Raw genomic sequence first — 16,206 nt, forward strand, 5'->3', positions numbered from 1 at the left:
GAAAAAATATCTCGTTTCTTCTTCCTTTTGTCCCTTTCTTTCTTCTTTCTTTTGACATTTATTTGCCTTTTAAAAATTATTTTGATCTTTTAGCTTTATATAGTGATTGAAGACCTCTATGAAGCAGAGGCTGTAAAAAGGAGGCCTGTGTGCTAAATATATTCCATGGGCATACTTTGCCCTGTAGTGATGGTCAGAGTGTTTTTAAAACATTTGAATTAGTCACCAACTCACATAAAAATCTGTATTTTGGGATCCTTTTGAAAAAGTGAAAACTTTGGCAGCAATCACAGGGCCACAATCAGGTAGAACAGAATTATTAGCTGTCCCCTTCTCCACTTAGACAAGCATAAATTCTCTAGAATCCCAGTGTCCATATTATTTCCCTAAATGGCTTAATTCTTCATAATCAAAGCCCTTACAGATAACTGACTATGCTATCTCTGATACAACAGACTAATAATAGCCATAAATAAACAAAAAACACTGTTGGTTAAGAAAATAAAGTAATTCATAAGGCATTCAGGGACATATGCTTCTAAAACCTTTTCCTCTTGAATCTTCTAATTTAACCAGGAGCCTGTTTCTAGAACCAATACATTCTTATTATAATAAGGAAAACGTGTTCCTTAATAGAATGCTATTTGAAGTAAAATGGTTTAAATTCCCCATCTAAGTTTCAACCAATCAACCAAGAACAGGAAAATCCTAAATACTCAATCACCTTTCAAATCTGACATTGATTAATAAGTGGTGTGAACAAAATAACATGCCCTATACGTGTAGACATCATGCATCATGCATCAGCATGTACGAAATTACTTACATGCTGCACCATATAAATTAAGATGCCAAATTCTCTTTTGAAAATAAGTTCTCCCTATATTATATAATGGAATCAAACAAACAACAGCAGCAACCAGCTCAATTCACAAGTTATTTTTTATGGAACAATGCTTTCTAAATTATACTCTATAATATAGTCACTTCCTAACACTAAGCACAAGTTACTGAAAGGATTCTAGAGATGATCTTGCAACCGAATTCTACAGATGGAACACTAGCAATACTAGTTTTATATTTATGTCAAATCCCTAGGCTTTGTCTACCTCTCAAATTTCAAATCTATCCCCTTCTCTCCAACTCAACTGCTGTGTCCATTATCTCCAACCTGGTCTACAGAAACAGCTTCTAACAACAGGTGTCCACATTCACTGCAGTCTTTCCAATGAAAATTTAGTCATGTCACACCTCTGCTTAAAACCTTTTCATGGCTTCCCAATATCCTTTAGGATAAAGGCCAAAATCCTGAACAAGATCACAGATTTCTCCTGCATCTCTCTCCAGCTTTATTTCTCCCTCTTCTCAATGCTTAGCCACACTGAAAGCCTTTCAGTTCTTCCTTTTGCTTTTGTACATGCTATTTCTGCTACCTGCAGTGCTCTTTGATTCATACTGCTTCTTTCCTTCTTAGCTCAAAAGTTATTTCTCTTGCCCTTCTCTGACTTGACCATCAACACTGCCCCACCATTCCTGGCCAGGTTAGGTTTGCCTGTTATATACTCTTATATCACGCTGTAATTTCTCCTTTAATGTTCATCTCAGATGTAATTATTTGTTTAGTTTCAGTCTTTTCCAAAGTTGTTGGGTTTCATGAGGACACAGATCTTAACTGTCTTGTTTACTGTCTTACAATATCACTTAACATAATGCCTGGCAAACAATAACAACATTTAACAAATATTTGGTGAATGAATGAATCTCATTAGACTGAAGTTAATCCAGAGCTTTGGATTGTTGAAAAGGTAGCATAGTACAGTAGACAGTATACATATCTGAAAGTCTCAAAGACCTGGTTTGTAATTCCAGATTTACTATTTATTGAGTGACCTTGAGTCTCAAACATTCAAATTCTTTACCTTAATAATATGTTACACTTAATAAGAACACTATCCAACGTCTGCTCTGTTTTCCCTATGTAGTCATTGGGAGGCAAAAAAACAGTCTATTTTCTCAACTCTAAAACGCATATTTTTTTCACTTTAACATTTTTCAAATCAAGAGTAGTCTTACAGTAGATCTCCAAAGAAGGTTGCCATTCATTACACATCTTATAATATCTTGTCACTGCCTATCCAGGTGTGAACTTAGACATGACTAAGAATATACCTTTATCTGTCATTTCAGTTACCTGCATTAACAGAATCATATACAGTTGAGTTTTAACTTAATGTTAAAACCATAATTACCTCTTGAAATGTCTTTCTAAAGATCACTATAACGCAGCACTGAAACAGAAAGTTATTCCGTGTGCAGAACCGCCTGTGACATGTGGCTAATCTGCGTCTAGTGAAGGTTCACTAAGTAATAATTCTGAACGGGCACCAAACCCCTGTCTGTTACATTGTTCTGGATGAATTCCAAGCGAAGTTACTTAACTTCTAGTGACATGTAATAGAATTAGTAAAAGAACAAAGCTACAAGTTTAATTGAACAGGAAATAGAAACAAAGCCAAAGTAATTCCTAGATATGCCTCAGAATTATGCTATGAATTTTAAAAATGCAAGAGCAGCATGTGGCTACAATGCCAATGGATAAAAGTAATTCAGAATAATCCTTAGATAGAGTGCTCCTCCCTCCCCTAAGAAATGTGTTTGATTTTCCCAAAAAGAGAGGGAAAAAGTTACTAAATTGATGGATGTGTTTTACAATTGAGGATCTCTTAGAATCAAGAACATACAGTAATATGCATGAACATGCTCTGCCAAGTAAGTGATATACAGATAGGTAATTTTAAAGTGCCCATTGTGTGCTGTGTACAAAAAACCCTGCTTTACATAACCTTAAAGCCTTCTTCCCAAAATCACTTATAAAGTCAATGCATAAAAATAAGATGAAACAGGATTCCAATGTCACTGATTTTTTTTAGAGGAATGAAACATTCCCCATAACTTTCAAACAGACTTGACTAACTCCACTTCTTTTTCCCTATTCTTACTTTCAGCATTTCCCACATAATCCATAACACTGTGACATATTCAATTCCTTAAAACATTCTCTTGGGAAACCTATTCTAATATATAATCGTTACTATCCAAAATTCTTTCTCATGTCTGTTTCCATTCTTTCAATTGTCTGTTATGTTTAATGTAATTATTTTATTTGGTTTTGTCTTTGTAGATATTGTTTAAAGCCAAATCAATATCCTCTTCAGTCTAATCTTCAAGAGCAAAGCATGACATGTGCTTTCATTTATTTTTCTAAAGTAATGCTGGTTTTCTATGACTGGCTTACCTGGTGACCAAAACTCCATAATGACATGACAGGTTGGTGGCACTGGCGATTACTGAGACTAGAATAAACAACAGCTGACTCAAACAGAATCAAACATTTGACTGTAAGTACCATGCTTTTTTCCTTTTTTTTTTTTCTTTTTCTGAGGAAGATTGGCCTTGAACTAACATCTGTTGCCAATACTCCTTCTTTCTTTTTTTTCGCTTGAGGAAGATTAGCCCTGAACTAACATCTGTGCCAATCTTCTTCTATTTTTGTATGTGGGTCACTGCTACAGCAGAGCTGACTAGTGGTGTAGGTTCATGTCTGGGATCCGAACAAGGGCTGCCCAAGCGGAGTGCACCAAACTTAACCACTAGGCCACGGGGCCAGCACCCAGTACTATGCTTTTTAAATGAAGAAAATATCCTATCTCTAGCCCTCTCCTTATAAATGACAATTGGACAATTACATATCTCTTCATACTTCTTTCTCTGACTCAGTTTGTTAATTCCTATGGCAAGTTAGATCAGATGATAAATTATATCATAAACAACTTTTGGAAGATGACCTAAGAAGATCGCTTAGGAAAGTCACAAGACTTTTCTGGAAAATGGAAGACAGAGTAGAATGCAAAACTACGATAAATAAAAAAAGTCAGCCAACCTGTTTAAACATTTTTACCAACCAACAGCTCACTATATTGTAAACAGCCTATATAGAGCAACACACAAAAAATTTTTGCATGAGGTAGATGTCTAGATTAGAAGACCTATAGATTATAAGACTATTATATTATTCAGATTGGAACTGTCAAAATGCCTGATAAAACTTTAGAGGAATTATGATTTGTAATTAAAAACATACTTTTAAGTACTATCATCACATATATATATATTAATCAAACATGAAACACATAGGAAAGGGAGGGGAGGGAAGTAACCAAATCTCCAGCACTATGCTGTGTACTTTCAAATAAATCATCTCATTTAACGGCCAAATCATCCATGAGGCTGGCATTACTATGACACAGCTGAGAAAATAACAGCTGATAGCTTTTAAGTGAGTCGAGTGTACAGTCAGCATTCGAATCCTCATGTGCCTAACTATGCCAGTTTGTGAAATGTGGTCAAACATCTACATTCAGCAAAAAATGCTATTTCCCTGTGGTAGTTTGAGTTTCTAAAGATGCTGCAACAATGTATCTCATCCCATTTACTCCTTTACAGTGTGATCTACCCCATCAGGAAGTGAAGCCGCAGTGTTTTCTCTCCCCTTGATCTGGGCTGGTCTTGTGGTTTGTTCTGACTAACAGAATGGGCAGAAGAGACTCTGGGGAGACCAGAATCAGGCCCTAGAAGAGCTGCAGCTTCTGCCTTTGCCTTGGGAGCGTTCCTTCTTGGAGTCCGGCTAACACACCGTGAGGAAGCCCAGGTACCCTCACAGGGAAACACACTTACGAACCAAGGACCCCCGGGCCAGCCCCAGCTGTGCTCCCAGCCGGCAACCTGTGTCCATTGCCAATTACGTGAGTGAGGCCACTTTGGACTGCTGGACTGTCCTGCCTTCCTAGCACCCCAACCTAGGCCACAGGACACAGAAGTCTCACCCAGTCAACCCTCAAAATGATGAGAAATAATAAATTACAGTTGTTTTAAGCCACTAAACCTTAGGGTGGTTTGTTATGCAGCAATTGGTAAGTGAAATATTCACTGTCCTCCTTAGAAATGTATTTCAGCAATACCAGTGTCAGCACTGAAAAGACCAATAAAAACCAAAAATATTTGGTTTCTGTGACTACTGAAAGAGAATTGTGAAAAACCAGAGTAAAAGCTAAGTTTTAAGAATTACTAAGGGTTACGCTTGGTTTAGATAAAAAAAAAACATGGTTCAGCACTTAAAACCACAAAGTGTCAAAAACTCACAGTGACTATTTATGGATAAGGTTAATATTGACTGAATCACTAAGTCTTAAAGTAAGAAAATAAGACGGCATCACTTGAAGCTCAAAACAGGCAAATAGGTAACAGCATAGTTTGGTTACAGCAAAAGAGAGCATCTAGATCAGATTTATTAGCCTATATATTATAGATTACTGTCATTTGAAGAATAACACACAGTAAAATACACAACACTAAATTATACTAAACATAATAGTTTACCTCATCTAAAAACTTCTTCAAGGATAAATATTATATTGGTGAAGTATCAGTACGCTGGAGAAGCAGCAAAATATCGACTCATAAATATTCCCAGTTGATAGAAATCTGGATTACAATCTAGTGTCTTACTTTAAATTTGTTACATAAATGTAAAAGTATTGTTACACCATGAAATGTGCTGGATACACACTAATTTCAAGAAATAGTTTTAGATAATCTCTTAAGGAAAGCAGATCCTAATTTATTACAAAAAGTAAGGATGCAGTTGATTTATGAAAGATCATCATCATCTCCAGTGGTGTCATTGTCAAAGAGATTACTGGGCTAGAGAGACAATTGCTTTGATCCAATAAAACACTGAGTCTCATACGACTTAAAGAGCAGAGAGAAAATAATCTGGCATAATTCCTACTTTGGTGCTGTAACAAAAGGTAGAAAAAGTGGAGTTTCACATAAGTATTTAATATAATCTTCATAATTAGAAAAATAAAAAATTCTAATACCATGTAAAGAACAAGAAAAGTTCTCATGTTTAACCACACTAACTCTGACAATATCATTTAACACAGTAAAAACGTTTCTGAAAAACTAGAAGAAATTCAATGATTTTACTCAATTTTAAAACCCAATTTTGTTTTGAGGCAGACATTGTGAAAGATACTATATCCAAAATGAAAAATTGCTTTGCTAAAAGAAATTCCCAAGGCAACTTTACCATAAGGTAAGATCGAACAATTGAAAACGACTAGATGTCTTTTCAGTTGCTACCGGAGAGTATACATTTAAGACAGATTCTTCATTTTCTTAGGTGACCCCAGATACTAATTTAACACTGAGGGTGCAACTATGCCTAAGCTCTTGCACATTCACACAAAGTTACTCTCTGGCTGTAAAGGATCCTTTTAAAAGAGAGAAAGTGAATATAATGGGGGGAAAGAAACTGGAGAAAAAGAAAAAGCCGCTTTTGTGCCATATGAATTATTTATTCAGTTAAGCAGTGAACTCACTATTTCTAACTCTAACAATCTATTAGGGAACTCCAAATAGTAAACTCAAAGACTAATAAAGTTTAAAAACTATCAGTATTCAGCAAACTTTCAATTTTTTCCTACTTGAAAACATTGTTAACACTGTAAATTATATTTTATACACTTTACATTTCTAATTTATAAATTTTATAAATCAGACCAAAGGTGTCAATTTTTTAAACAAAAAAATCAGCTAATAACTTCCATCACAGGATATTAGGAATAACAAACTATTTTTTGCTATTCTTAATTTAGGAAGCTAATTACAAAAATGCTCATTTACCAACCTTTTTATTATTACTATTATTTGTGTCTGTTTAATAGTTAAATATCTTAAACTGGTCCAAGAAAGCCTTTCTACCCTGGAGATATGGTGCCATTAAGATGGATTTCACATCGGCCTCTGGAAGGTGGCCCTGGCTCTTGACAAGCACAGACAGACCAGAGTCAGGTCTCTCTCACAACCACTAGCGACGTCTGGTCGCCTAAATGATTAATTGAGATGAAGTCTTCTCTGAATGAAGGCAGAGATAAGGTATTTGCTTCTTGAAAAGAGAAATAACCAGGTTTAATCTACGCCCAGGTCACCTTTTCTTACACATTTGAGATGATGCAGAATTTTTGCCTCTTTCTAACCACAACACAATTTAGTCAAAAAATATGAAAATACTTTGCCTTTTGAGTAAATGTCTGAATCTTTAACAAACTCTTTTTTCCTTAGACTGAGTCATGTGTAACCTATAACCCACAGAGAATACAACTTTTTTTGAAAAGTTACGTATATGACTCCTTATACTTTCACTCTCTATTTAAAACTGTTTGAAAATCCTTAAGTCTCAACAGAAGCTTCTATGTGACATAATTTGACTGGACTCTATTTTCTTCAGATAAAATACCCAAAGAGTAAACCAGATGTCTTGTTCATTTAGCTAGCTTCCTCCCTCCTCTAGGTACCTTTGATTCTCCTTGCTTCAGCCTTCCTTCCAGACAAATCACTTGGTAAGAGATCAGCACTGATCCTCCTTGTTTAAACCCTTTTTCAAACAGAACCAGAATTAGAACTGAGACAGTACCAAGAATTTGCCTAAGTTTATGGTGAGGAAACCGAGGTCCACACAAGTTATGTTATTAACCCAGATATCTACAATTAGCATGTGGCATAGCAGAGACTGCAAGCCACATCTCCAGGGACCATCTGGTGCTGTCTGCTACATGTCCTCATCAACCTCCCAAAAACATCCCGGAATTCACAATGGAGAGTATAAATTGATAAAGCCTTCTGTAAAGTACTTTAGCAATAGGTACCGTGAAGCTTAAAAGGGTTTGCCCAATAATTCTACTCCTAGGACTCAAACCTAGAATAAACTGTCAGACAAGCTTTATATACAAATAATCATGTCATGTATTTATAATATGAAAAAACTGTTTTAATAACATACATCCAATAATAAGAAGAGATGGTATATCCACTAAAAGAACTGTAACAGTGCAATTTGAAGTGTTTACGAGAGTTATATAAAGTACATAGTTTTATAAAAGGGATTGTCCTGTATTAAGTGGTAGGGTGAGTGTGTGGAGGCGGACAAGTTAAACAACTCATGAACGTATGCAAAACGAATGTTTGCAACCAAATGAATCCTTAGCTCTTCATTGAGCAACATTCTATTACATTAAGACTGACAGAAATAAGAGAGGAATCTTATTTTAAAGAAGAGATTATGGGAAAGAGAGAATTATCTTTCTCTAAGAAATATATTTGCTTTAATTTTTTAAAATTGGCATTGCACAATTCCTTTTCTTTTCTTTAGGGGGACTTTATAGGGGATAAAGACCTGCCCTGATAATCACTTTAGAGTGGAAATAAAACGAGTTTCCTAAACCCCAAATAAAACCTCAAGATCCTCCTTATCCAAAGCTGAACTGCATTTACTTAGAAGAATTGGGATAAATACCTTCCAAGTATTTTGAGAATTTTTTTTCCAAGTTCTCTTTCAAAGCACTAAATCTCACTTATCAAAGCTCCAACAATCCTTGACACTTAGAGAGGCCTTTCAAAACTCACACTCTGGGGCTGGCCAGCCCGGTGGCGCAGCAGCTAAGTGCACGCATTCTGCTTCAGTGGTCCTGGGTTTGCCGGTTCGGATCCCGGGTGTGGACATGGCACTGCTTGGCAAGCCATGCTGTGGTAGGCATCCCACGTACAAAGTAGAGGAAGATGGACATGGATGTTACCTCAGGGCCAGTCTTCCTCAGCAAAAAGAGGAAGGTTGGTAGCACATGTTAGTTCAGGGCTGATCTTCCTCAAAAAAAAAAAAAAAAGAAAAACTCACACTCTTAAAAATCTGAATCTTGTCTAATCTCAACCCCAAAGAAAAGGCTGAATTAGCAGAAGTATTGTCTGAGGATGGAAAGATATTTTGTGCATCTATCATAAACAGGCATGCAGAAAAATAGGCAAAGGATATGCATACTATTTAAGACTCAAAGGTCTGATAACATTTATTTATTCTGCAATCTACAGAGAAAGATGTGACCATTGGCATCACTGAGCATGTACAGTTATCCCTCTAAGACAGAAATAGGTCTTATGTGTAAGTTGACAAGATTTACTGAGCTCCCTTTACACAATAAAGAATAACCAGATAAAAAGACAGTGATAAAAACATTTTTTTTCTAACGGGATTTTTTCTATTTTAGTTACTATTTCAGTACTCTCCTCAACAAGTGGTCTGTTCTTGACTTATACAGACATAATAGAGAAGAACATTAGAACGTTTTACCCACCTCAAAAAGAGAAAAGAAAATGGATATACAGAAGTTCAATTTATTTATTTTTGCCAAAAGAAATATTATTACTTCCAAACCCATAAAATTTAAGTAAATTGTTAAGGGTAACTGATAAAACATCTCAGAAAAGGTATTGCTCATTCAAATTTAAGTACTAAACTCACATCGTTCTACCTTTATTTTGGGTCTAAGGTTTCTGTATGGCAACAACTCTCATATGCTTCTGCTGCTAAGTCTCTGCTATTAAGTCTTCTTGAAAAACAACTACCCAGGTCCTAGAAATAAGCCTGAACTATTTGAAATACCCAAGTGAGCAAGAAATGTCCCATAATTCGTGTTTGTAGGAAGGTCAGAGACTTCCACAAGTCACTGAACAAAGTCTTTCTTCTGAAATAAGGTGGCTGAACTACAGGGAACAAACTGCAAAGGTAACTAGTAGTTCTTCTGTCACAGGGTCCCCTACAACTTTCCCATATGTTAACAACTCCTGACTGCTTGCAGCTTCTCAGGCACTACACCCAGTAAGGACACAGTAGCTTCTGCTTCTAAGTCACATGAGCCTAAGCATATTCCTAATTTTCAAACTGATTACCAGAACATAAATCAGAAAGTTGAAATAAATAAGATTCAAGAATTTTCAGTTTTCATTATTGTAAAATTAAAATACTATTTAAATATTAAATAAGTATATTTAAGTATGTTATACTTAAGAGTTGATAAATTGGCAAAATTACCAGATTTACAAAAATTTACACAGAAAAACACACAAATGATCTCTTGATATATACTATACACACACTTGAACACATGAAAAACTTCTTATCATATTAACTACTGTGAGGCAATATAATCCAGTTTATTGATAAAGGAAAAGTGACATACTTCCAATATACTGCCTTGATTTAATTTGTCAGTTTACGTGCCTATTAAATCACAGAGGTACTTGGATCAAATGGGAAGCACAAACACCAACCAGCAACCCACCTAGCCTGTTTTACGTTAACATATGGAAACCAGCGGGCCAGTGAGGCTGCAAGGAAGAGCGTGGAGAAGACAGCAAGTCCACCTACAGGCTTTCTCTTCAGAAGGAACTGTCATCACCCCATCCCCCAACAAACCTCGATTATAGAAAAAGATAAATGCGGAGATTTCACCAACCTGACCCCAAGCTTTGTTCTCCTCCTCAAGGCACATTCAGTAAAAAGATCTAAACGCACATCTGATTTGACAAGCATTTAGGTTTACAAAGAAGGCGGTGAAAGTGAAGTCATACTTGGGGCACTCACGGGTTCTGTGTCAAAGGTCATGTAGCAGTATTTCAGCTGCCACTTGCTAAGATCTAAAGCGGGCAGAGCAGAGAGACCCACAAAATCATAGTACAGATCTCTAAAAGGCACCTTTGGAAATCATCTCCTCCAACCTTTTAATTATATAAACATGTATGATTAACTTTGAATTTCCTGAGAGGGATTCATAGGGTGATACTCATTTGTGGGAAAGACACACACACACACAAACAAAAGGATAAGTGGGCATAATTACACAACCACAAAATGAAAAATTCCATAAATCAAAAGCTATGCTTTCAATTGATATGATAAATAATGAAATTTTAGGTTTAACACAATCTTATAATAAATTACTTGATTTTTACATTTTTTCTGAAGGGAAATATTCAGGACAGAAATTACAATGCTATCAAAATATCTGAAAAGAAATTAGAACATTTTAAATCAAATAAAATATCAGATTAAATAATCCTCTAAAAATGAACCAGGATTGATTGCTTAGGTTACTGAAACATTCTAAAAATTCAACTTAAAATGTTAACTATAATTTAGGGCTAAAATGAGCTTTACTTTTTTCTGTGACACAATGTAATGCAGAAATAAAGCTCTCAAAAGCATCTTGAAACAAAAGCATTCAAAAAGAGACTTGGGGGGGAGGACAGATAAACAGGTCAGCCAGGGAACCAGGAACACATGGCAACACAGGGCAGCGGCTGAAGGCTTCAAAGAGCAAGTGTGTTTCCTTCTTATCATCCTTGGGATGTGTACTCAACAGCTACCAAACAAAATAGGTGAGCTGTGCTGCTACAAACAAAACTTTTTCCCTACTGCTATATAAAAAAAAGGAGGTAGATTTTTTTGCAGGGGAGAAGCGTAACATTTAAGAATTTATACCTTAAGTACAGCTGGAATATCAGGCAAAATTTAAAATTCTTGCATTTATATTGAGTACTTTTGAAGCTTTCCAACAAGACTATCCATATCCAGGACGGAAAAAGAAATCATGTTCAGCAAACCCAGTTTATTCCTGTCTTTTCAGCAAACCAGATCTAACCTCAACCTTTGTTAAAAAGCTGGGACTTAAAGAAAGAAAATGACATTCATCCAGTCCACTCCCTATCGTTCCTCATCTATACATCTCCACATCATAGCTCATTTATTGAGGACCGCATCATAATCTTCCCCTCTATCCAAACTTCTATTATGATCTTAGAATCTGTCAATATCTGTCAATATCTACACCGATGCCCACAGAGCTTCAACAATGAAAATCCTCATCTCCATTCCATTCCTAAGACTTGACCCTCGGTCATCGCCCAGAACAACTCCACCTTAAAAAATTGTAAACTGTAACATTTTACTCTCTGACCATACCTCCTCCTCTTCTGTGTCTCACACCTTCGTTTCTACCACACTTCATGGAGATCTGCAGTCTTAGAGTCCCTCAATTTTTCATCAGCTCCCTCTCCTGGGCTCACTTCCTTCCCTACTAGCTCTGCCACTAAATAGCATAAATTTCTTAATCTCTCCTTGCCCAGTGTCCACACCTGTAAACTGGGAATAATAATACCTACTTCATATTCACTTCATATTCACTTTACTCAACAAGTATTTGAGCCCATTATACATGTCAGGCACCGAAAATACAACAGACAACAAACATACTTCCCTGCCCTCATGGAATTTACATTCTAGAATCTTCTGTAATCTTCCGCCATTGTTATGAGGATTAAATGAGTTAATAGACATAAAGAATAATGCACAGCATATAACATGCAACATTTGCCACAGCTGATCATCTAAACTGCTCTAACTTCAACACATTAGTTTCCCTAAACTCATAACTTTTCACTGGCCCAGCCTGGTAAAACCTCAAGCCTAGATTAATGCTACATTCTGATCTCCATCACTCACTTAGGCTAGAGAGGACATCTAAGGAAATCACAACCATATTGATTTGTTCCATCGAAAATGTGTAGCTTCCAGTCTCAGTAGGATACACAGGTCAGCTCACTGATTATTTCATTTGTTCTTGGTTAGTTCCTTCTCAACTTTGTAGGCCTTCTTTTTTCTCTTCTTGACTCTGAAACACTGATGCTCCCCAAGATCCTGTCTTCTGCCCTCTTTTTTTTTCTCCTCAGCCCACATACACTCCCTATATGGTCCTGCGGTTTCAATCACCTCTTTACATACTGATTTTTCCAGCCCAGGAGCCCCAGTCACATCCCACAGCATCAGATTCAAAAAGTCAATTGCCTTGTTAGACACCCCCGACTGGTTATTTTACTACCATCTCCAACTTAAAATATCCAAAACTGACTTCCTTAGCTTCTACATTGATCCTTACTCATGTATTCTGCTCACGTATCCTGTTTGATGTCATCACCATCTATGCAGTCGCCCCAGCTAGAAACTGTGGAGTTAAACTTGTTTTCTTCTCCCCCCGGCCATTTCCAAGCATCAAGTCCTACTGAATTTCTCATTTACCAACAACAAATGCTGAGTCTGAACTCTGTTCCCTCTTCTCCATTTCTATTAACACAGCCCGAGTTTAGGCCTTCATCAGCTCTCATTAGGCCAACTACTTCCCAAATGGTCTCCCTGCCTCCAAACTTTTTCTGTTCAAATTTCTCATCCACAACAGCTACCAAAGTAACTTATTAAACTTAACTATAATCAAATCAGGCCCCTGCTTAAAACTCTTCAATGGCTTCCCAAAGCACAGAATAAGAGATGAAGTTTGAGCTCCTAAAAACAGCATAAAAAACTTTCCATGATCTGGTTCTATACCTCTCCATCACTCTCCATCCCTTATTCACACTCCTACCAATACACATCTGCTTGTACTTCCAGAACGCGTCATGGTGTTTCTAACCAATGTGCCTGTGCCTGTTCTCCCCAGGATGGTCCTCTGTCCCCATTCTCTTCTGTCCCCCTCACCTCAATTCTCTCACATACACACACACACACACACGGTCCTCTGCTCCCACTCTCCTCTGTCCCCCTCACCTCAATTCTCATATACACATACACACACACACACACTCTCTCTCTCTCTCTCTGATCCTTTAATATTCAGTTCAGACATTATCTCTTTCTGTAATGCTTTCTTTGGCCATTCTTTCCATTTCTCCATATTATAGTGACTGTATTACAAGTATCTTTTTTTGTGACTCCATCCATCATCTGACTGCGAGCTCTGTAAGCGCAGAACCGCAGCTTTATCCATCAATGTATCCCTTGCAATTAGCACCGTGCCTGCAACACAGTGGGCAATCATTAAATGTTTGTTACATTATACTATCTCATCTCATACCAAGAATAGCAGGTAAACCATCAAGTACCAAGCTGTAAAATTATATAAAACTGAAAATGAAAAGCTAGGTGACTTATTTTTCTTTTCTGAATATCAAGTGCTATTACTAAAATGTTATCAATGGGTCTTAAAGATTAGCTGCAGCTCCATTCAACAAAAACCAGACTGAAATTGCTGTAGTTTATCCTCCAACTGGTTTCAAGTCTGTACCAAAAGTGTAAGTTAATAATTTATAGAATGTATCCCTAAGTGTTTTGACATCTGAAAGAAAGATATGCTGTGCCAAAAGCAGGATGTGCTTGGTAGGGGAAGGGAGTAACAACATGGAGACTTGAAGCCAGAGATTAAATAATATAATCATCCAAGAGGACTCATTTGACCCAATTATTAAAGGGAAAAAACTTCATGCAAATTCCTATGGTCCTTAAATTAACATATACAAATAAATTATGGAGTAACTTAGCCCTTTTGCATTAATTTAAAAGACATAATCAAGAAATATTTCTCACTTTCTGGGAAACATTTTATGAAGGTTATATCCCAAAATCTGATGGGGTATAATTTACTTTCCTGTGCTGTGTTGCAACGGATTAATCTAAAATACTATAAAATACCATATATTACTATGATCTAGTCTCCCCAGTAGAGAAGTGAGCAAAACAAATACCAGATGTGGATGAGACACTGTCATAATTACCCAGAATTCTTTGTGAACATCCCAAATTATCTGATGGTCAGAGCTATAAATTGCTGTACGTGGTCTTATATGTGGTCTTAAAAATTAAATGTCCTTATTCCACTGCAAGGGCTTTCCTTCTTATTTAGAAGTAAGTCACTGCTTACCATATGCTACATATGTGCTTAATCTTACAATAAAAACAGGCCACTCAAGTAACTTAAGTAGGAAATATTGTCTTTTTGAAGAATCTCTGAACGTGAATTTAGGGTATATACATAGCTTCAACTCTAAAGGAAAAACCAATAACAGTCATGTGTTTTGCCTGATAAAACCATGTGTCACTGAAAATTAAGCTATTTGAAGTAGCTAACAAAAAGCAACACAAAGGAAAGCTGCAATTCTTAGAGACAACGTCCATCATGAGCACAGAGCTACAGGATGAGGCGGCTGAGGAAGCGCTACAGTAAAGGCTCTAAATGGGAACTGGGTCTAGGGTTGACTCATGGGAAGACTTTCATGCAGTTAAAAAACTTCTGATTTTATACGGAAATTTCTGGAAGCCAACATCAAATTCTCAAGAGTGTGACCCTCAATGGGTAAAGAACCATTGCTCTAAAGAATCTGTCTGCAACTCAGCCCCGTGGCCATAGTGGTTAAGTTCACTTGCTCTGCCTTGCAGCAGGGGGTTCCCAGGTTTGGATCCTGGGTGTATACCTAGGCACCACTCATCGAGCCATGCTGTGGTGGCATCCCATATACAAAATGGAGGAAGACTGGCACAGGAGGAAGACTGGTAACAGATGTAAGCTAAGGAACAAGCTTCCTCACCAAAAAAAAAAAAAAAAAATTTTATCTGCTTCTTCTCTCTTTAATCCTGGTGCCTCACTTTCAAATATTACTACTAGCATCTTCACCAATCACAATTACCCCATATTCTCTAGTCACAGTCTATTTTACTATAAGAATTTCCCAAAAGTAAAATGTCAACATCCCCAAATCAAATACTGCTTTCCCTAGTTGATACAAGCTATGTTAAACTTTTTGATTTTAAATTATAACTCCATCAACTCATCTTCAGAAGAAGAAAGGTCACTAACACATTTATGCATATGATCATATCTGCAACTAGATGAACAGGTACTTTCATCTATCTACTTTTCTCATGTCATGAATGTATGGAGACAAATTTCACTCAGTAAATTTAAGCAATGTCTAGAAAGACATTATTTACTAATACTACCTTTTACATTCTTAGAAAAAAGAAAGGGATTTATATAATCATTTCATCATAGTCTGACAATATGCTGGCAACCTTCCAAAATAGTACCCTATTTATTAAAGAATATTGAAAAAGATGGCATATTCCCCGTGGAGATTTACTTCACATTGTCTTTATAGCTTAGTAGTTAAATGCACAGTATGGAGCCAGGCTAATTAAGTTTGAATACAGGCTCCACTTACAGCTATGTGACCTTAGGCAACCACCTCTCTGTGCCTCAGTTTCCTTACCAATAAAATGAGGGTAACAATATCTTCCTCATAGGTTTTAATGCAGATTACATGAGTTAATATTTTTTAAATGCTTAGAATAGTGCTTGACGCATAAACACTACTGTTTGCTAAATAAATAAAACAAAACGGTAATATCCTGAAAGAAAATGTTATATCCAC

General features: G+C 36.5%; 1 protein-coding gene across 19 annotated transcripts in view; it reads right to left on the reverse strand.

The window, feature by feature from the left end:
* ZEB1 (zinc finger E-box binding homeobox 1) overlaps window positions 1-16,206 on the reverse strand; it is a 180,819-nt gene that overhangs the window by 144,993 nt on the left and 19,620 nt on the right. The window contains exon 1 of one of the 19 annotated variants that reach the window (XM_070255212.1): window positions 8,527-8,755. The exons of the other annotated variants lie outside the window; for them this stretch is intronic. Coding sequence (XP_070111313.1) covers window positions 8,527-8,623 — 97 coding nt within the window. The 5' untranslated portion in view covers window positions 8,624-8,755. Of the gene's footprint in view, window positions 1-8,526; window positions 8,756-16,206 lie in introns of those variants that run through there. 19 annotated transcript variants of the gene reach the window in all.

Source organism: Equus caballus, chromosome 29, assembly GCF_041296265.1.
Source record: "Equus caballus isolate H_3958 breed thoroughbred chromosome 29, TB-T2T, whole genome shotgun sequence".
NCBI lineage: Eukaryota > Metazoa > Chordata > Mammalia > Perissodactyla > Equidae > Equus > Equus caballus.